Source organism: Symphalangus syndactylus, chromosome 23, assembly GCF_028878055.3.
Source record: "Symphalangus syndactylus isolate Jambi chromosome 23, NHGRI_mSymSyn1-v2.1_pri, whole genome shotgun sequence".
Lineage (NCBI taxonomy): Eukaryota > Metazoa > Chordata > Mammalia > Primates > Hylobatidae > Symphalangus > Symphalangus syndactylus.
This window is the reverse complement of record NC_072445.2, coordinates 35655068-35678311: the sequence shown is the minus strand read 5'-3', so window position 1 is coordinate 35678311 and position 23244 is coordinate 35655068. Positions and strand designations below refer to the sequence as shown.

Below are 23244 nucleotides of genomic sequence, written 5' to 3'. Positions count from 1 at the left end.
CACGTTACTGCACTCCAGCCTGGGCGACGGAGCAAGACTGTGTCTCAAAACAAAAACAAAAACAAAAAACAAAACTCATGAACATTAGACTTATAAAATCTCGTGCCTGCAACTCGACACTCTGCTTCTACAGCCTTTTCGACCACCATTCTCTCTATGTATGCTTAACACATACCTACACATTTAGTTTACTGACTCGGAATACCTGCAGACAATCTGATCTAGATAATTTTCTCTTACAGAAAAGTAGAACAATTACACATTCTCTAGGCTCTCCTAGACAAAGACCTGACTCCCTGTCATGAAAGCCCCTTGCCATGCCCTTTTGAGGAACCCAGGAAAATTTTTTTCTGGTTTGCTGCCAGGGTGTGTAGAGTTGTATTATTGCTTTTCCAGACTAGGTGTGAGAATGCATCTTCCCACAGGGGGGAAAGCATTAGCAGATGATGGTAAGTTTACCAGAAATATTTTTTTGTTTTTTCTTTGAGACGGAATCTCATTCTGCCATCTAGGCTGGAGTGCAGTGGCACCATCTCAGCTCATTGCAACCTCTGCCTCCTAGGTTCAAGTGATTCTCCTGCATCAGCCTCCTGGGTAGCTAGAATTACATGTGTGCACCACAACATCCAGCTAATTTTTTTTTCCTTTTTTTTGTATTTCTAGTAGAGACGGGGTTTCACCCATGTTAGCCAGGCTGGTCTCAAACTCCTGACCTCAAGTGATCTGCCCACTTCGGCCTTCTAAAGTGTTAGTATTACAGGCATGAGCCACCACACCCGGCGAGTTTACCTAAAATATTCTTATCCTTAGGTATGTTACATGGAAAGTGGGGTTTTGTGGGCTAATACATGGAAACCTCTCACATATAATATTTCTATAGAAAATGGCTTTCAAATTCCACATTGACAAGTAACTTTTAAGACAAAATCTGAGCAAAAATTCAGGCAAGCATGGAATCCAAATTCTTCCCAGAGGTCTTTCCCATTAAGCATAACATTAAAACAGCAACAAGATTAAACCCATTTAATTCCCTACTCAATATACATATGAGTTGATATGAATATGTTTATGTATTAGAGATCAAATTGTATTTCAACATACCTGTTGTCTTCCTCCAGATTTATCCTGGATGATAGTCCTAGCAACAGCACCAGTAAACACACAAGATCTGAAAAATGAACTGACGACATTGCAAAGGCCAATGGCTATTAAATCCTGTAAAGAAATGGCAAATGCTTTAGGCCTCCCTCTTTGTTGAAGAATGCTGATTTTGAGTTGAAGGCATATGGTTTATTTTCTGTATATGAAGATAGGGTTGTTTGCATCACTTGAAATAGCAGATTGAAATATTATTAGAAGGCCGGGCGAGGTGGCTCATGCCTATAACCTCAGCACTTTGGGAGGCTGAGGCTGGTGGATCACCTGAGGTCGGGAGTTCGAGACCAGCCTGACCAACATGGAGAAACCCCGTCTCTACTAAAAATACAAAATTAGTACGGGCGTGGTGGCGCATGCCTGTAATCCCAGCTACTCGGGAGGCTGAGGCAGGAGAATCACTTGAACCCAAGAGGCAGAGGTTGCAGTGAGCCGAGATTGTACCATTGCACTCTAGCCTGGTCAACAAGAGTGAAACTCCGTCTCAAAAAAAAAAAATAATATATATATATATTAGCAAGAACAAAAGGATGGCACATCTGATTTTCTTGATTAAACCGAATCATCATTTTAGCTAGTTATCACAAGGAAAGTGCTTTTTCAAGGTGAGAAAATGAGACTCTGGCATTTTTATTCTCTTTCAAGTGATGACCAGGACTTAGGATGACAGGGAGAAGCACAATGCTATTCTCCCTGCCTTATGTACTACCCTAAAGGTTAAATTGGGCTGGGTGCAGTGGCTCACGCCTGTAATCCCAGCACTTTGGGAGGCTGAGGTGGCAGATCACGAGGTCAGGAGTTCGAGACCAGCCTGGCCAACATGGCTAAAGCCTATCTGTACTAAAAATACAAAAATTAGCTGGGCATGGTGGTGAGTGCCTGTAATCCCAGCTACTCGGGTGGCTGAGGCAGGAGAACCGCTTGAACCCAAGAGTTGGCGGTTACGGTGACCCAAGATCATGCCATTGCACTCCAGCATGGGCAACAAGAGCAAAACTCCATCTCGAAAAAAAAAATGGTCAAATTGGAACACCTGTTGTTTCCATATTTCCCTCTTGAGTTCTAGGGAAGGGGCTAAAAAGACAAAAACTATTTCTGGGAGGCCAACTGTATGATATTAGAAGCCCTTGTTTTTTTTTTTGAGATGGAGTCGCCCAGGCTGGAGTGCAGTGGCGCGGTCTCGGCCCACTGCAAGCTCTGCCTCCCGGGTTCACGCCATTCTCCCACCTCAGCCTCCCGAGTAGCTGGGAGTACAGGCGCCCGCCACCACGCCTGGCTAATTTTTTTTTTTTGTATTTTTGGTAGAGACAGGGTTTCACCGTGTTAGCCAGGATGGTCTTGATCTCCTGACCTCGTGATCCGCCTGCCTTGGCCTCCCAAAGTGCTGGGATTACAGATGTGAGCCACTGCTCCAGGCCCAACCCTGGCTTTTTATAAGATGTTCTGCAGCATTTCTTATTGCACCTCAGTATGTGGTTGGAGGACTTGGTAGAAAGAAAGCTAAAATTAAGAAAAGTGAAACTCTCCCAGCTTAACAACATGATGCCATAATTTTCTGGCCTCTCTGTACCTTATCTGTTCTAGGGCAATAACACTCAGGTTAATTCAAGTGCCCTCAAAGTTAAGTATCCCTCACCTCTCAAAAATCCTTTGTGATTACTGTCCAAACCATGGTCCAAGTGGCTCTTCAGTTAAAAAAGACTCCTGCTTCATGTTGGCAGGAGGCTTTGATGAAAGAGCAAAGAGTTAAGGATCAGAGGAAGTAATAGTCCTCTCACCTGGTTGGAATTGACACTGTAATTGTGAAGACTGCCAATCTTCTTGCCCAGAAATATGAGCAGAAAGGAGCTCACCAAAGATAAGGAGAAGGCTTGTAAAATTATCTTGGGAAGAAGGCCGAAATCTGGTGTTACAGGAAACAGGAAGCTGGAATAGAATAGTGGAATTATTTCTGGATAGCAGGAATCCTTTCTTGGTACCTCCGCCACTCTATTCTAATACTGGGCTGTCCTGATTCTTTTTTTTTTTTTTAAATGACAATAGAGATGAGTGGAGTGATTGAGGCAGCAGCCTGCCAAAACTGCCAGCAAACAAAGCCAAGTTATGAAAGCCATTGAGAGAACATGCTGTTGTGTCTTGTAGTTCAATGTTTCTGCCAGGTAGCAATGGCAATAAACAGAACAGGCAAAACATTAACGATTCACGAAAAATGGTTTCTTGATACTGTTTGAGACCATACCAACAGGTGAACAATAGGTGGATATTTAAGGAAGAAATAATGCCTATTTTATAGAAACTCTTCCAGAAGTTGAAGATGAGGCAATACTTTCCAAATCTTTCTATAATGTCAACATGTGGCTGGGTGCGGTGGCTCACGCCTGCAATCCCAGCACTTTGGGAGGCCGAGGTGGGTGGACCACTTGAGGTCAGGAGTTCAAGATCAGCCTGGCCAACATGGTGAAACCCTATCTCTGCTAAAAATACAAAAAATTAGCTGGGTGTGGTGGCGCGCACCTGTAATCCCAGCTACTCTGGAGGCCGAGGCATGGGAATCTCTTGAACCCAGGAAGCAGAGGTTGCAGTGAGCAGAGATTGAGCCACTGCACTCCAGCCTGGGTGATAGAGTGAGACTCAGTCTCAAAAAAAAAAAAAAAAATTCAATATACTCTGACACCAAAACCAGACATAGATAGCACAAGAAGAAGAAAAAAAAAAAACAAACACTCAGACCAATATCCTTCATAAACATAAATGCAAAAATTCTTATCATTTTAGAAAGTCAATATATAAAAGGATAATACACTATGATCAAGTGGGGTTTATCCCAGAATGAAGCATTAGTTTAACCGTCAGAAATCAAGCACAATATTAACAGACTATAGAAGGAAAAGAAATCTTGATGATTTGGGGGGAGTGGTGTTTTTCCATAGATCTATACTGGCATAATTCTTTAAGTCAAATCTGGAAGCACAAATATGCTTCCTTTTTTATTTCTCTAGATTACTTTCTAAGTCAGAAAAAAAAACTAAGTGTTTTAGATAAGGTTTGCTATTTGAAACGCTTATTCGTTCTTTTGATTGTCTTTAATCATTTCATCAAAGACAAATATGTATGCCTCAACAGTTGATTTCCTTCTGATAAATTATATACAAATCCAAATTCAACAAAATGAATCATGTAAATACCCTTAGGAAAATTATCTTAAAAGAAATTTTGTGATATATATTTCCACAAAGCAAATAATCCCTTATCTAATTAAAATTTCTTATTAGTTCTTGCATTTAAAATTTTATTTTTGAGTAGAAAGAATTCACTTTTAGCACCTCAAAGAGCTAAATATCATTTTATTCACCATTCAACTATGTCTTCTTCTTCTTTTCTTCTTCTTTTTTTTTTGTATTGAGACTGGGTCTTGCTGTGTCGCCCAGGCTGGAGTGCAGTGGCGTGATCATGGCTCACTGCAGCCTCATCCTTCCTCAATAAATCCTCCCACCTCAGCCTCCCAAGTAGCTAGGATTTCAGATGCATGCCACCACACCTGGCTAATTTTTTTTTTTTTTGTAGAAACGGAGTCTCACCATGTTGCCCAGGTTGGTCTTGAAATTCTGAGCTCAAGCGATTCGCCTGCCTCAGCCTCCCACAGTGCTGGGATTACAGGCATGAGCCACTGTGTCTGGCCCTACTATGTCTATTTTAATTCTTTATTTATAATTTATAACTTACGGCCAGGCGCGATGGCTCACACATGTAATCCCAGCACTTTGGGAGGCCGAGGTGGGCGGATCACAAGGTCAGGAGATCGAGACCATCCTGGCTAACACAGTGAAACCCTGTCTCTACTAAAAATACAAAAATTAGCCGGGCGTGGTGGCAGGCGCCTGTAGTCCCAGCTACTTGGGAGGCTGAGGCAGAAGAATGGTGTGAACCAGGGAGGCGGAGGTTGCAGTGAGCCGAGATGGTGCCACTGCACTCCAGCCTGGGTGACAGAGCAAGACTCTGTCTCAAAAAAAATAATAAAATAATTTATAACTTACAAGCTCCTTTGCGTTTTCCAGGTAATGAGCTAAGTAGAAGCACAACTGAATGCTTAGAGGTAGGTATTTAAGTTATCAAATTCCACCTTTTTGTCTTTTTAAGAAGCTAGGTAAGAATGAGGCTGTCCCAAAGAGGTACACAGTAAATGTAATGTACTACCCCAATCTATATTAGTAAAGCGTGAATATTTAGTATGATAACAACATAAACTACTGTTTTTCCTTTCTGTTCTCTGTAACAGTCAATTCTTGTTAGCAAATGAGGTTAAAAGGGGACATGGACACAGCAGGAGCTAACTTAAATTGTCCCATCTTACTATTCTCTAGCAGCCCTGGATAAATACATAACAAAAGAGAAAGCTCAAAGCAACGCTTAAAATTAGACTTCTGAAATGCTCACTTGTCCATCTGTACCTTTGAATCTTATAAGAGATAAGCAAAACTTGGCTGTGTGGGTTTTTTCTTTTTTCTTTTTTACTTTTTGAGATAGTCTCCCTCTATTGCCCAGGCTGGAGTGCAGTGACATGATCCTGGCTTACTGCAACCTCCAACTCCTGGGTTCAAGTGATTCTCTTGCCTTAGCCTCCCGAGTAGCTGGCCTGTAATGGCACACACCACTATACCCAGCTAGTTTTTGTATTTTTAGTAGAGATGGGGTTTCACCATGTTGGCCAGGCTGGTCTCGAACTCCTGGCCTCAAGTAAATCCACCTGCCTCAGCCTCCCAAAGTGCTGGGATTACAGGCATGAGGCACTGTGCCCAGCCTGGCTGTGTGGTTTTGAAGTCATTGATAAAAGAAGCATACTGTGTAAGTATAACAGAGTGGTTATAATTATAGACTTTGGAATTAAGGAAAAATATGTTCAAATGATAGCTCTGCCACGGAGGAGCAATGTGCTAAGTAATTCAAACATGGGAAGCCTTAGTTTCCTTAGCGTAAAAAAGAAGACAGTATCTACCTCAAAGCATTACTGTGGGGAGCAAATGAAATAATACAAATATGTAAAGTGTCAATCCCACTGTTGTTCTTGTTATTTTTTTTTTTTCCAGAGGACAGAGATCGTGTCTTGCTTATCTTTGTACTCCCTAGTACCTAGGTGGTGTCTGCCCACATTTTTTAATTGACTGGAATTTCAAGTTGATTCAGCCATCGTCAGATTTCATTGAGAACTGGGTAGGTTATGAGACTCGTTCAAACTGATTGTGTCAAAATAGCCTACATTTGCCCAGGTGTGGTGACTCATGCCTGTAATCCCAATACTTTGGGAGGTGGAGGTGGGAGGATCACCTGAGTCCAGGAGTTCGAGATCAGCCTGATCAACATGGTGAAACCCTGTCACTACAAAAAATACAAAAATTAGCCAGGCGTGGTGGCAGGCACCTGTAATTCCAGCTACTCAGGAGGCGGAGCAGAGAATCACTTGAACCCGGGAGGTGGAGGTTGCAGTGAGCTGATATGGCGCATTGCACTCCAGCCTGGGTGACAGAGCAAGACTTGTCTCAAAAAGAAAAGAAAAAAAAAAGCCTACATTTTGTGATCCTGGAGTTTAGCAAGTATGCTTCACTCTTTACCGGATTCCTTATTACAACGTGAGGAAATGGGCAATGCTCTTCAAAAGCCTCTCTGTGAGTCAAGAAACTGCAGTATATTGCCTTTCTTAGCTAATGTGATTCATCTGATTAAGGTTAAAAAAAATAATTTCCTAACAGAAGCAAGAGCCGTGCCTCATAGTCACTGGTAAGAATTATAATGTAAATTGATTGTGAGTCCTTAAGAACTCCATATGCCAGGCTATTTGAAGATCACTTTCTACCCAGAGTAAGAAAATAATGTTGCTCAAGGGCACCAATTCTGACCGGGCACTGTGGCTCATGCCTGTAATCCCAGCACTATAGGAGACCAAGGCAGGAAGAATGTTTAAGCCCAGGATTTTGAGACCAGCCTGAGCAACACGGCAAAATGCTGTCTCCATTAAAAATGCAAAAAATAAGCCGGGCGTGGCAGTGCGCGGCGGTGTGCGCCTGTAGTCGCAGCTACTCAGAGAGCTGAGGAGGGAGGATCACTTGAGCCTGAGAATTCAAGGCTGCAGTGAGCCATGATTGCGTCACTGCACTCCAGCCTAGGCAACAGAGTGAGACCCTGTCTCAAAAATAAATAAATAAATAAAAATAGGGCATCTATTTAGTCTAAGTTTGTGAAGGCAGAAGGAACGTTCATCTTCTGAACACAGAGCCACAGGAGAGAGGCTAGAAAAACCGAGGCATCTCTTGTCCACCCCTTGAGAATTAATCAGAGAGGTATGGTAGTTGAGAAGGCCTATCATGTGCTATGAAAAAAAACACGAGATTCTCTGGTATTCAGTGCGTATAACAGTTTTCCTGGATAAGGGGATTGGCTCAACTATGAGAAGAGAGACAGAGGCTGACCAGAGAAGACACAAGGAGTTGTCCCTAGCCCTTCTCCTTTCATGAACCTCTGTGTTCTAAAATGAATTTTGCTTTGGCCAGAGACTGCTAGTAGAAAATATCAATCAGGCTGTGTGGTCAGAGGCTAAGAGAGGGTATCAGAAAGACAAGCATCTTGAAAAGTGGAATTACTGACCTATAAGGAATCATGTCAATAAGCGTCTGGCTGGTTTCTGTGGCCATGCTTATCTTGTTTGCAATCACAGTGAAGCCAATAATCTGCAGGGGGTAAAAAAAAAAAAGGGGGGGGGCATATGAATACCTAAATATAGTGCATCACTTCCAGGAGCAGAGTTGCCCATAGCCTCTGGCAGGACAGAAAATGAAACAGGCAGCAGTCCCTATGCATGCAAGTTGGAGAGAGAGGCATGGCTAGTTCAGCGGAGCAAGGCAGGCATTAGAGATCTTCCCTGATTCTTTTGGTTCTCTAAGCCAGAGTGCAAAACAACTTGGTCTGTGAACATGATGGGAACAAATGGATGCCATGAACTTCTGTATCCCCACCAACTTTATTTATTTTTTCTTATTTTAATATTTAATATATTTGAATCTCAATGGCTTTCAGTGAGATCGATCCATTTAAATACTGAATGACTTGGAAAATACCTCTTTGCTCCTCTTTAAATAAAGAGTTGTGTATTTCAGAGTTAATCAGGAAGTGGGGAATCTCCCCACTAACTTTAAACATCTAGATTAATATAAACATGTTTTCAGATAATGGCTGTATCAAGTTTTTAGTTTCAAAAGTTTTTACTTCCAGGTACATTGTAGTAATACAGGTATGCCTTTTAGGGGCTTGTTGAGGTATACCAAAAGAGAAACATGATTAACCCTTAATAATATGGAGCAACATTTAGTTGCACAAAGAAAATTTCTGTAGCAAAGCAACTACGTGCTTCCCCCCTTTCATTTACTTCTAAAAATGTGCACATGTACCCTAAAACTTAAAGTACAATAATAATAAAATAAAAAAAAATAAAATGGCAATTCTCCTTCTAGTCCCTGATTTTTAATTAGAGGGAAAAGAGACAACCTAGCAGCTGTTATAGCTTATAAAGACTGCGTCAATGCAGATTAAACCAGAAACAAGAGACCTCAATTTCTATGTTTTAAAATAGCAATTATACAGTTGCTTTATCCCATTCTTCCTACTAACACATACCTTTTTCCCCAGCATCTACTGCAGGAGTTCAACCAGACGCTGAACAGAACAGCACTTGTCTAACCTGTGATACTGTTATCAGATGAAGACCGCTAGGAAGTCTACAGATTAGAATGGAAGGAAGAATCTGGATTACAGCTTGGATCAGAGAAGAAGAGTCTTGGTTTTTATATAGTTAAGAGGCAAGAAATATGGCAAGTATGGCAAGGAACTCTTATTTCCAGTATAAAGGTAATACTTGTTCACAGAGAAAAATGAAGAAAATATGAAACATTGAAAAACAGAAATAACTCATCTAAAGACAACTATTGTTACATTTTTTGTGTTTGCTGTACAGCTTAAATATACATAAATTATGAACATATGTATAATTTCTTATAGCCAAGGGACCTTGAATTATCAGTATAGTCTACCTGGATCGCAGCTGTTGCCTTGAAAATTTTCCTAGATATTGAGTCTGCTTTTTTTTTTTTGAAACAGAGTTTTGCTCTTGTTGCCCAGGCTGGAGTGCAGTGGCGCAATCTCAGCTCACCGCAACCTCTGCCTCCTGGGTTCAAGTGATTCTCATGCCTCAGCTTCCTAAGTAGCTGGGATTACAGGCATGTGCCACCACACCCGGCTAATTTTTTGTATTTTTTAGTAGAGATGGGGTTTCACCAAGTTGGCCAGGCTGGTCTTGAATTCCTGACCTCAGGTGATCCTCCTACCTCGGCCTCCCAAAGTGCTGGGATTACAGGCGTGAGCCACTGTGCCTGGCCAAGTCTGCTCTCTTAAGGACAGATTGATAGATGTGTGCAGTTTCCTCCAGCACATCTAAACATTAGTAATTTCTTTGTGGGTGCTGTGAGAAGCATTTTAGACCCTAAACCATGGGCGCCTCCATCCTCCCTCTCTCATTTTCCTCACTGCTAAGGGAAACAGGGAGGCCTTTTTCTGGTTCTACCCTGCATCTCTAATCCCTGCTATGTGGCAGAAACTGTATCCCCATCACTTGACTTGACATGTGTGTAGGTAGTGTGTTGCAGGCTTCAATAGCTTGTGAGCACAAATTAGCTCACAAAAAAGGTTAATGCCTAAATTGCAATTATTGTAAGCCTTCCCCTATTTTATTGCTGGACCTCTGTTTCCTCCCCTACCTCACCTCATGGAGCATTGTAATTACTTATAGCATTCTCCAAAGGAATGTATTCTTCTTTTCTTTCTTTCTTCTTCTTCTTTTTTTTTTTTTTCGAGACAGAGTCTTTGTTCTGCTGACCAGACTGGAGTACAGTGGCACAATCTTGGCTCACTGCAACCTCTGCATCCTGGGTTCAAGCAATTCTCCTGCCTCCACCTCCTGAGTAGCTAGGACTACAGGCGTGCACCACTATGCCCAGCTAATTTTTTTTATTTTTAGTAGAGATGAGGTTTCACCATGTTGGCTAGGCTGGTCTCGAACTCCTGACCTCGAGCAATCCACCTGCCTCCGCCTCCCGAAGTGCTGGGATTACAGGCGTGAGACACGGAGCTTGGCCCCCAAAGGAATATCTTGACTGTGGCTCACAAACCAATCTGTCAGCCATAGTCAAACCACAGCATTCTTTGCACTCTCACTTCTCTTCTTGCCTTATAACTCTGGTTCACATTGATTGCTTTCAAGGCTGCGTAAACCAAAAACAAAATTCTAAGGCCCCCAGTCATCTGAATGGATCCCACCTCTTGGCCAAGGGAATTCCGAAGTTAACCTGAAAAAACTAGTTCAGGCCATGATTGAAGCAGGGGTCAGACATACCTCATTATATCCCTCCTCCCTTTTGTAATTCAGGAAAAGCCAAGAAGCATTAACCTCAAAACAGACCCTTAAGTCTGATAAGAAACATTTACAACCCATTCTCTTTGAAGCCTGCTACTTGGAGGCTTCATCTGCATGACACAACTTTGGTCTCCACAACCCCTTACCATAACCCAGACATTCATCTCTATTGATAATAACTCTTTCAATCAATTACCAATCAGAAAAATTTTAAATCTGCCTGTGATATGGAAGCCCCCACCCCTTCAAGTTGTCCCAGCCTTCCGGATCAAACCAGTGTAAATCTTACAGGTATTGATTGATATATTGTGTCTCCCTAATGTATAAAAGCAAGCTGTACCCTGAACATGTTGGCAGGACCTCCCTCCAGAGGCTATGTCACAGGGGCTTCCTTAACCTTGGCAAAATAAACTTTCTAAATTGATTGAGACCTGTGTCAGATACATCTGGGTTTACAGACTGCTTGAAGGAACATCACTATGATCCTTGGTGCTGATGTCTCTTAAGAGAGGGCTGGGCACGGTGGCTCATGCCTGTAATCCCAGCACTTTGGGAGGCTAAGGTGGGCAGATCACGAGGTCAGGAGATCGAGACCATCCTGGCCAACATGGTGAAACCCCGTCTCTACTAAAAATACAAAAATTAGCCAGGCATGGTGGTGTGTGCCTGTAATCCCAGCTACTTGGGAGGCTGAGGCAGGAGAATCGCTTGAACCTGGGAGGCAGAGGCTGTAGTAAGCTGAGATTGCGCCACTGCACTTCAGCCTAGGAGACAGAGTAAGACTCCGTCTAAAAAAAAAAAAAAAAAAAAAAAAAAAAAGAGGGCTGCTATCTGTTCATGGCTGCTGTCTGCTGGTGACTACAAAGCTGTAGCCTCCTAAGTTGCCAGAGCAGGGCTGGGAAAGAAGAGGCTGCCTCTGACTGCACCCTACAAACTCCACGTACACATTGTTTCCTGAGCTCTAGAGCACCATTTGTATCCAGGGTTTTGTTTTTAAGAATTAACAAATAAAAATCATATATATTTGTCATATACAACATGTTTTAAAATATATATATACACATTGTGGCATGGCTGAATCGAGCTATTAACATATGCATTACTTCACATATACATCTTTTTTTTTTTTTTGAGACGGAGTTTTGCTCTTGTTGCCCAGGCTGGAGTGCAATGGCACAATCCCGGCTCACTGCAACCTTCACCTCCTGGGTTCAAGCAATTCTCCTGCCTCAGTCTCCCAAGTAGCTGGGATTACAGGTATGTGCCACGATGCCCAGCTAATTTTGTATTTTTAGTAGACACAGGGTTTCTCCCTGTTGGCCAGGCTGGTATTGAACTCCTGATCTCAGGTGATCCACCAGCCTCGGCCTCCCAAAGTGCTGAAATTACAGGTGTGAGCTACCATGCCTATATATCTTTTTTGGTGTGGTGAAAACACTTAGAATCTAATCTCTTGGCAATTTTCAAGAATATGATACATTGTTACTAACTGTAGTTACTATGTTGTACAACAGATCTCTTGAAATTATTCCTCTTATCAAACTGAAATTTTGCATCCTTTGGCCAACATCTCCCCAAACCACTCTCCTGCAACTCTAGACCCTGGTAACCACCGTTCTACTCTTCACTTCAATGAGTTCAACCTTTTTAGATTCCACATATAAATGAGATCATGCAGTACTTTTTTTTCTGTGCCTGGCTTATTTCACTTAACATGTCCTCTGGGTTCATCCATGTTGTCCCAAATGACAAGATTTCCTTCTTTTTATTTTATTTTAATTTTTTAAACCAAATACCCAGGCTTTAAGGAGAAGGATTCCCTTTTTTTAAAAGGCTGAATAGTATTCCATTGTATATGTATACCACATTTTTAAAAAAATCACTTTTTGTTACATGTCTGTCAACTAATACCTGTATATACTACATGTATCCATTTATCTGTTGATGAACACTTGGGTTGATTCCATATCTTAGGTGTTTTAAATAGTGCTGCAGCGAACATGAAAGTGCAGGTATCTATTCAACATACTGATTTCATTTCCTTTAGATATATACCCAATAGTGGGATTGCTGGATATGCCTTCAGGATTTTGAAAAATCTTTTGAAAAACAAGCCTTTCAGCTTCTGGCCTTTATGAATTAATAGCTTTTCAAACATTCAAAGGGAAAAGAATATGCACCTCTACAAGAAGTAGGCAACAGTTATAAGAAAGTTTAGTCTAAAGTCCCAGGGCAGTATTTTTCAACCTTGAAGAGGATAGACCTGGATTAGTTAGTATAAGTGGGTTATGCTGTGGCAACGTACAAGCCATGAGATTGTAGCATTTTAACACATCGAAGTTTTTTTTTTGCCCAAAGTCCCATGGTGGGTTGGTGTCTCTCAGGCAGGTTCTTTGCAAACAGTGCCCCAGGAATTTGAGCTAATTTCACTTGGGGATTCCATTTTCTTTTCTCTTTTTTTGAGACAGAGTCTTGCTGTCTCCCAGGCTGGAGTACAGTGGCATGATCTCAGCTGACTGCAAGCTCCGCCTCTTGGGTTCATGCCATTCTCCTGCCTCAGCCTCCCGAGTAGCTGGGACTACAGGTGCACACCACCATGCCCAGCTAATTTTGTTGTATTTTTAGTAGAAACAGGGTTTCACCATGTTAGCCAGGATGGTCTTGATCTCCTGACCTCGTGATCTGCCTGTCTCGGCCTCCCAAAGTGCTGGGATTACAGGCGTGAGCCACTGCTCCCAGTCTCCATTTTCTTAACATACTGCCCCTGTCATCATCATAGCAAGGGAGGAAAGAAGAGAGAACTTGCACCTATTCACCTCTACTCTGGCTCAAAAGTCACAGGGTCCTCCTAATTGCAAGAGAGACTGGGAGGTGCAGGGGGCACATGATTACTTGGTTAACTTTAAGCATCTTTGCCACAGACCACCACTTAAAAAAGAAATAATTCTCATTGAAACCCAAAAATTCAGCAACTTTTCTTTTTCTTTCTTTTTTTTTTTTTTTACATGGAGTCTTGCTCTGTCGCCCAGGCTGGAGGGCAGTGGCACGATCTCGGCTCACTGCGACCTCCGCCTCCTGGGTTAAGTCATTCTCCTGCCTCAGCCTCTGGAGTATCTGGGATTACAGGCACATGCCACCATGCCCAGCTAATTTTTGTATTTTTAGTAGAGACAAGGTTTCACCATGTTGGCCAGGCTGGTCTTGAACTCCTGACCTCAGGTGGTCGGCCCACCTCTGCCCCCCAAAGTGCTGAGATTATAGATAGGCATGAGCCACCGTGCCTGGCCCCGAATTCAGCAATCTTAAAATGAAAAATGCTGACTTAGAAAATCTGAGCATTACTGATGAAAATATCTTTATCATGGTAAAGTGTTAATTATAACTGTAAAAGATAAATTTTATCAGCAGATTTTAGAAAAGAAACAAAAGGCCAGGTGCGTTGGCTCATGCCTGTAATCCTGGCACTTTGGGACACTGAGGCGGGCAGTTCACTTGAGGTCAGGAGTTCGAGACCAGCCTGGCCAACATGGTGAAACCCCCGTCTCTACTAAAAATATAAAAATCAGCTGGGCATGGTGGTGGGCGCCTGTAATCTCAGTTACTTGGGAGGCTGAGGAAGGAGAATTGCTTGAATCTGGGAGGCAGAGGTTGCAGTGGGCCAAGATCGTGCCACTGCACTCCAGCCTGGGTGACAGAGCGAGATTCTGTCTTAAAGAAAAAAGAAAAGAAAAGAAAAGAAACAAGAAACATTACTATTAGACAGTGAGCCCTAGTTCTGCTACTTACTAATGACACAGATTAGAAAAAACATTTAACATCTCGTTTGCCTCAATTTCTTTGTTATATATATTTACTTTTATTAACATATAATTTAGATACAATAAAGTGCACAGCTTTTAGACATACAGTTCTATATGTTTTTTTTTTTTTTTGAGACGGAATCTTGCTCCGTTGCCCAGGCTGGAGTACAGTGGTGTGATCTCGGCTCACTGCAAGCTCTGCCTCCTAGGTTCACGCCATTCTCCTGCCTTAGCCTCCCGAGTAGCTGGGACTATGGGCGCCTGCCACCTCGCCCGGCTAAGTTTTTTTTTTTTTTTTTTTTTTTTGAGACAGAGTCTTGCTCTGTCGCCCAGGCTGAAGAGCAGTGGCGCGATCTCGGCTCACTGCAAGCTCCACCTCCTGGGTTCCCGCCATTCTCCTGCCTCAGCCTCCCGAGTAGCTGGGACTACAGGTGCCCGCCACCATGCCTGGATAATTTTTTTTTGTATTTTTAGTAGAGACAGGGTCTCACCATGTTAGCCAGGATGGTCTCGATCTCCTGACCTCGTGATCTGCCCGCCTCAGCCTCCCAAAGTGCTGGGATTACAGGCGTGAGCCACCATGCCCGGCCAGTTTTTTATTTTTACTAGAGATGATGTTTCACCATGTTGGCCAGGATGGTCTCGATCTCCTGACCTCGTGATCTGCCCACCTCGGCCTCCCAAAGTGCTGGGATTACAAGCATGAGCCACCACGCCCGGCCAGTTCTATATGTTTTGAGGAATTTATACACCAGGTAACTGCCACCCTAATTAACAGCTAATTAACACATGAAATATTTCCATCACCCTGATAAATTAGTTTTCTACCACTTACTATTTAATTTTTCCACATGGGTAGCCACTAATCTTTTTGTCATGACAGATTAGTTTTTCCTGCTCTAGGAATTCATATAAGGGAATTATACAGTATGTAGCCATTTGTGTCTTTTTTCTTTCATGCTACATAATCTTTTTGAAATCTATCCATGTTGTACACACAATGTGTGTGTGTGTATATCTCCAGTTTGTTCCTTATTGCTGAAAAGTACTCTTGTAGGAAATCATTACACACATTACAATATATTACCTTTTGTATCTAGTATCTCTCTCTACTTTGTAGAGGTGAACAGTCAAAAGAATTAGAATTGAAGCATGGAGAATAAACTCAGGATTCCAAAAATGGGATAGAAGCAGAAGCAGTATATTCTAGGATCTTGGCAGCAGTCAAAATGAACTGTTTTGTGGACAACAAAGTCATCTGTAGGGACCTTAACATGGGGGCATAACGTGAGTCGCAACCAGGGTGCCCAGTGATCTGTATAAACTAGGACTACAAGATAGGCATCATTAGATTTGGCTGGTATATCTGTATTTCTTAGGAAGGACTGGTCTTGACTCTATCCTCAGCTAATTGCTGTTGTTGAGATTGTGTTTGCTGAATAAGCTTGCATTTTGCTTTCTTGAGTTTTGTTCTGTTTTTTTTTTTGTTTTCGGTTTTTTTTTGTTGTTGTTGTTTTTTTGAGATGGAGTCTCGTTCTTTCACCCAAGCTGGAGTGCAGTGGCACTGTCTCGGCTCACTGCAAGCTCCGTCTCCTGGGTTCACGCCATTCTCCTGCCTCAGCCTCCCGAGTAGCTGGGATTACAGGCATGTGCCACCACCCCCGGCTACTTTTGTATTTTTAGTAGAGACAGGGTTTCTCCGTGTTGGTCAGGCTGGTCTCGAACTCCCGACCTCAGGTGATCTGCCCGCCTTGGCCTCCCAAAGTGCTGGGATTACAGGCATGAGCCACTGCACCTGGCCTCTGCTGTATGGTTCTTGAGCCAAACCTGTACTGTTGGATGCATGTCCATTTTTGAGGCCATTTCTTTCTGAAGGCTGAGGTTTGGGTATGGGTTCTTATTGAACAAGATGTTCAAATCTTCCAGTTGTTTCTCCATGAACATCGTATGTTTCCTTTGTGAATGCATGTGGTTCTAGCCATAGGAAAGGGCTATTCATTTCCTCCTTGGTTCTTTGGCCCTTTGCCTGTTATCATTTAACATGAGATTGCTTGTGCCTCAACTCTTGGATTTTATTTTATTTTAATTTTTTAGGAAGGTCCTCTGAGTCTGACATCTTCTAATCTAGATGTGCTCCTATGTCCAAGTCCAGGGATGAGCTGCCTCAATTTCCTTATTGTAGCATAGTGAGAAGGAATGGAGGTTGAATAACAGTATTATTTCAACTACATTAAAATAAAAATAAAACATTTATGTAGAAAAAGATGGAAATTCACCAACATTGAGGCTAGGCCTGTCATATGTTTGTCTGAGAGAAGAAAGGAGTGAACAACTGAAAATACTGAAGTATCAATAGTCGTTGACTTTGGATGGTGCAACTATAGGAATTTCTATTCCTCTGCCACTTTTTTAAACTTCCTTATGTTTTTCAAACTTAGAATGAGCCCGTATTTCTTTCATAAGGGGAAAGAATTCCTTATCTTTGAAATACTATGAGAACGAGGCAATAGATAAAAGTACTTGGAGAATAAGCATTTTGTGAGGGAGATCTATTGTGCTATTGTGACTATAGTTAATAATGTGTACTTGAAATTGCTAAGAGAGTAGATCTTAAATGTTCTCACAACAAAAATAATAACTGCTGCTAGCGTTGCAAGGTGACAACAATTAAAAATGATAATTAGGCCAGGCATGGTGGCTCACGCCTGTAATCCCAGCACTTTGGGAGGCCGAGATAGGCGGATCACCTGAGGTCAGGAGTTTGAGGCCGGCCTGGCCAACAAGGTGAAACCCTGTCTCTATTTAAAAAATACAAAAATTAGCTTGCCATTGTGGCACACGCCTGTAATTCCAGCTACTCAGGAGGCTGAGGCAAGAGAATTGCTTGAACCTGGGAGGCAGAGGTTGCAGTGAGCCAAGATTGCACCACTGCACTCCATCCTGGGCAACAGAGCAAGACTCTGTCAAAAAAAAAACAAAAAACTTGATTTAAACATTTCACAATGTATATCTATATCAAAATATCACATCATAAACAATAGATTCAATTTTTATTTGTCAACTATAGTGTTAGAATATTTTAGAAAAAGAAAACAAGCATGTTTTCACAAATATAAGCATATATTGAAAACTAAATGTATTCAGCTTTTACACAATTCAACTCAGCATTTTTTAAAAATACTAAAATTATGCAAACTATGAATTTGGGACATCAAAAACACCTACCAGAAATAATTCCATGGGAAACTCAATGGGATACTGATTGAAAGAAATTCTGATACATTTGTTGATTCGCAGAGCAACAACAACAGTTAGAAATAGTAGAATGCTGGTGGAATTAGCTTTTGGGAGAGCTACACAGTAATTAATTATGTCCTGAAAGAAAATAAAATTATGGAGGCTTAGAAAGGGATGTAGTAATTGCCTGTCTAGAAATTGACACTGTAGATTAACTCAAAAAGAAGTCCCCAAGTAGAGTTTCTGGGTACAAAGGTCTTTATGGGTATTACTAGAACAGTGAGGGCAAGCATGGTGGGGGTGGCCATTTTTGTAAAAAGAGGGAGAGTAATGTTCAATAAGAATAAGGAGAGAATACACTGTATGTTTTAGTATAATGAACAGGCCCTAGAAGTTCTCTTTATAAGCCAATAGTTATTAGTTTTCCCAAATAATATACTGTAGCTTAGCTCCTACCCTATTCTTACATTCAGGAACTACTTAGTCTTGTATATCCTTTAGATGTTTTAGGATACATGTCTGTTATAAGGTAGGTAATGAGAAGAACTGTGATAGATACAATATCTTAAAGGCCAAATTTTAATGTATATCATGATAGTTTAAAAGGCTGAGCTGAAATGGTTAGTCAACTGAAAGCATGGTCTAACTGGCATCTGCAATTAATCAAGATCCTAATTCTCCAATAAAGGGAAATATTTCTAGTACCCTCTTGACTGAGCTGCCTATAGGCTGTGTCTCCTTTCAGAATGGGCAGGAGTCTCCCTACAGAGCTCCACCTCTCTTTGGAGGCAAGAGGAGTGGCATTTGTAACTCAGGGTAAGAGTTGAAATTACTCACATAGAAGAAGGAGATGGGACCGGCATGGAAACTAATCATAATCCCGAAGATGCAAGTCAGCTGGGACAGCATGATATGCAGTGCCACAGCAGCCAGGTAAGCACTCATTGCAGACTCCGGAAGGTAAGTAGCAATGAAGCCCAAACCCAATACGCCCATTATTAGCTGCAGAGAAGAGAAAACCAGAATGGGGCAGAATGTCTTCAATCCACCAATGGCACCAATGGCGCTCCCCAGGAAAAGAAGGGTTTCCAACAGAAAAGTTAAGATAGGCCCCTTTGGTAACTCTTGTAACTCTCTTTCCCTAATGAACAGAAGTTGATAACATGGGTCCTTGTATGTTGATCAGAGGCTCCCGACAAGTGCTAGCCCACACTACTCCTTTCCTTCTTTGTGAGCAGTCAGCTCACTTAAGTTTTTGCCCTAGAATCTACTGCTCTCTAGGTTGACTTGGGCAAAGCAGGGACAAGGTGATCAGAACAAGTCTTTGCGTATTTATTTATTTTTGAGACAGTATCTTACTCTGTTGCCCAGGCCAGAGTGCAGTGGTGCGATCATAGCTCACTGTAATCTCAAACTCCTGGGCACAAGGGATTCTCTGCTTCAACTTCCCAAATAGCTGGGACTACAGATGCATACACTGGGCTTTTTTTTTTTTTTGGTAGAGACGGAGGGGTCTTGCTATGTTACCTAGGCTGGTCTTGAACTCCTGACCTCAAGTGATTCTCCTGTTTTGGCCTCCCAAAACCCTGGGATTACAGGCATGAATGCACTGTGCCTGGCCTGCCTTTGCCTTTTGAAATCTCTTTACTAGAAGCTTTGATAGCCCTTTTCAGGAGATGTTAACATTCCTCTGAGGAATACAGCTTTTCACAAAGGAGAAGAGAATTCCAAAACAGTGGGATCGAGCTCAAACTTCTTGGCCTTTGACTCCTATCTTTACTGAGAATAATTAAATTGAATTTATTTATGTTTTCAGGATATGCATATCCTGAAGAAAAATAAAAAAGCTATTTTACATGTCAATATGCATGTGTAAAATTTATGTTATATAGTATATAATAAAATTTTATACACACAGGATTTAAAAGGATAGACCTCAAATGATTAACAGAAATTACCTTTGGGGAATGGGGTTAGAGGTTGGGGACAACATTTGATAATTTATACACTTTTTTACTATTTGAGATGTTCGTCTTTTATAATAAAAACCACAATTAGGTTGGGTGTAGTGGCTCATGCCTGTAATCTCAGCACTTTGGGAGGCTCAAGTGGGAGGGTCGCTTGAGCTCAGGAATTTGAGACGAGCCTGGGCAACATCGCGACACTTTGTCTCTACAACAAGAAAAATAAAAAACAAAAAGAGGGTAGGTTAAGAAAACTGGCACAGCCCAATGAAGACTTTTCAGTAAGCAGGGTGGAAAGGAGCAAAACAGAAGTCTTAAAGCCTACAATGGTCACTTCACTCTCCACTCCACTAAAAGCTCTCAGAAAACAAACAAATTTGAAACAATAAATCATTTTGCTTTAACAGGTTTTCGTTTCAAAGCTTTCAATCAGCCCGGCACTGTGTCTCTCTTAATCTCCTGTCATTGCCGCCCAATGTGCTCTTTTACTCTAGTCAGGCCAGTCTGCTTCCTATTTCTTGCGTGACTGGCTGACTCCTACTTCTGTGCTTATGCATGAGCCCCTCTTTTTTCCATCTCTGCCAATCCATGTGCATCATCTCTCTCTCTCTCTCTTTTTTTTTTTTTTTTTTGAGACAGAGTCTTGCTCTGTCACCCAGGCTGGAGTGGTATAATCTTGGCTCACTGCAACCTCTGCAGTGATTCTCCCACCTCAACCTCCCAAATAGCTGGGATTACAGGGACCCAGCACCACATCTGGCTAATTTTTGTATTTTTAAGTAGAGACAGGGTTTTACCATATTGGCCAGGCTGGTTTCAAACTCCTGACCTCAAGCAATCCACCCACCTTGGTCTCCCAAAGTGCTGGAATTACAGGCGTGAGCCACTGTGTTTGGCCTGTATCACCTCTTTCAAGAGCTCACTAAAATTCCTCTCCTTTAAGGAGTGTGGTGAAAAAAGCATGGTTCCCGGGATTGGAGAATCTGGCTTCAGTCCTGGCCCAGCCACTCACTGGCTGTGTAAGTGTGGGCAAGTTAACTCTCTGAACCTCAGTTTCCTCATCTATAAAATGTGAATAATATTGAATGTAAAGTGTTTCGAATAGATTAAATTTCATCACACATGTAAAATACCTAGCTCAGATCTGAAAATAGTGACAAATATGTATCACTTATATATGCAAATATATGTCACTCTTCTTCATACCATCCCTGCCTTCCATCTTGTAAATGGCAAAAATCTGCAATTGCCGTAGAACTCTTTCTTGCCCACTGTAATATGGCATCACATTCAGTGTTAACATAATATTCTAGGCAGCCACTGTTAATCAGTCAGGGTTGGCCTGTGAGATGAAACCTATCTGCCATTCTTATAGGAAGCCAGTACTAAATGTTGAATGAATGAAAGGGAGGGCTCAATAAATAGTTGTTTCCTTCCCAGATAACTTCAGCTCAACTAGAGGTTATTTTTTAACTTCATGTTCTTTTGGCACTAAACTCTTATATGAATATTATTTTGCACTTAAGATTTTCTAGAGCACAGATTCTACAATCAGACAACCCTAAAACTGAATCCCAGTTTGGTATCTTAGCTATGTGACCTTGGGCAATTTTCTTAACCTCTCTATGCCCTTGTTTTCTTAAAATAAGGACCATAGTAGTGTGCTACAGGCATGCACCACCACACCCAGCTATTTTTTTTTTATTTTGTTTTGTAGAGACAGAGTTTCCCTATGTTGCCCAGGCTGGTCTCAAACTCCTGGCCCCAAGCAATCCTCCTGCTTCAGTCTCCCAAAGTGCTGGGATTACAGATGTGAGCCACCATGCCCAGCCCTCTTCCTTTTTTAGATGAAAAAAGCTGAGGCTTGAAGGAGAAGAGAAAGCATGTATGAGGCCCCTTGATAATTAAAAGGTTGCTTGTGTATTTTGTCTTATCCCACAAGATTAAACTTTTTAACCACAAGAAACTATATATTGTTTTTTAAATTTTTGGTCCCTGTTAAAGTACCAAATTCATTTCTCTGTGCCCACTAATTATAACTTATTGATGCTTACTATGTGACAAGCTCTAGGCTAAATACTTTGCATGCATTTTTTTCACTAAATCCTCCTAAGAACCCTGCAAAACAAATATTATTCCTGCTTTACACATGAGGAAACTGAGGCCCACCAAGATAAAATAATTTACCAAAGTTCACACAGCTCATAATGTCAGGGCTGGAGTCTGCCCACTTTGATAGCCTGCCTTTGTAGGTACCCAATAAATCTTTACTTAATGAAAAGTCCCAGGGGAGATCAGTGAAAATCAACTAGAGAGTGGGTTAGTTGAGAAAAAAGAGAAATAAGCCTGGAGGATGTGACTTTAGTTCAGTGGATGAACTTTTGATGATAGACTCTCAGAGGAAATTAAAGACAGTGCCAAAATAAGTTTTGAGATTTTAATGAGTCATTCATATTATTGTCCTTTAGCTGTGGTCCTTGTCAATGCAGATAAAGGATTCCAGATCTGGCTCTAAAGCTTACTAACCCAAAGATAGTGTGTGAGCCTGTAAGGCCATCATCATTATTATTATTATTTCAGAGATAGGGTCTCGCTGCGCCACTCAGGCTGGAGTGCAGTGGCATGATCATAGCTTACTGCAGCCTCAACCTCCTGGGCTCAAGTGATCCTCCCACCTCAGCCTCCTGAGTAACTGGGACTACAGGCACATGCTACCAGGCCCAGCTAAATTAGTCCATTCTTGTTGATAGAATATAAAGCAATTTTTGGCCGGGTGCAGTGGCTCACACCTGTAATCCCAACAGTTTGGGAGGCCGAGGTGGGTGGATCACCTGAGGTCAGGAGTTCAAGACCAGCCTGGCTAACATGGTAAAACCCCTTCTCTACTAAAAATACAAAAATGTGCTGGGTGTGGTGGCATGCACCTGTAATCCCAGCTACTCGGGAGGCTGAGGCAGGAGAATCACTTGAACCTGGGAGGCGGAGATTGCAGTGAGCCACGATTGTTCCACTGCACTACAGCCTGGGCAACAAGAGCAAAACTCCGTCTAAAAAAAAAAAAAAAGAATATGAAGCAATTTTTTAAATGTAAGATCAGGAGTGGAGCTCTGGACTAAGAGTCCCCAACCCCCTGGGGCCACCGACCGGTACTGGTACTGGTTTGTGGCCTGTTAGGAACCGGGTGCTGCACAGCAGGAGGTGAGCAGCAGGCAAGTAAGCGTCACTGCCTGAGCTCTCCACCTTCTGTCAGATCAGCCACAGCATTAGATTCTCAGGGAAGCACAAACTCTATTGTGAACTGCACATGTGAGGGATCTAGGTTGCATGCTCCTTATGAGAATCAAATGCCTGGTCATCTGAGGTGGAACAGCTTTATCCCAAAACCACCACCCTCCCTAGCCCCGACCTGCCATTTGTGGAAAAATTGTCTTCCAGGAAACTGGTCCCTGGTTGCAAAAAGGTTGGGGACCACTGCTCTGGACCATTGTCCCTTAGACCCTTTGTCTTAGAGGAGAAAGGACTGAAGAGAATGTTCAATATCTCATCCTACATCAGTGGTAGATGATTTCTGAGGAGAGAGAAGTTTTGTCACTAAGGAGACACCCTATACACACAGCCTCTGATTTTTCAAAAA

The 23244-nt window shown here is 42.0% G+C and overlaps 1 protein-coding gene across 3 annotated transcripts in view; it reads right to left on the bottom strand.

Annotated features, from left to right (window-relative positions):
- SLC26A8 (solute carrier family 26 member 8) overlaps nt 1-23244 on the bottom strand; it is a 78669-nt gene that overhangs the window by 30448 nt on the left and 24977 nt on the right. For all 3 annotated transcript variants that reach the window (XM_055263728.2, XM_055263729.2, XM_055263730.2), the window contains 5 exons: nt 18484-18648; nt 17635-17784; nt 7792-7874; nt 2934-3081; nt 1102-1215 (listed from right to left, as the gene is read on the bottom strand). In XM_055263728.2, coding sequence (XP_055119703.2) covers nt 1102-1215; nt 2934-3081; nt 7792-7874; nt 17635-17784; nt 18484-18648 — 660 coding nt within the window. The remainder of the gene's footprint in view (nt 1-1101; nt 1216-2933; nt 3082-7791; nt 7875-17634; nt 17785-18483; nt 18649-23244) is intronic.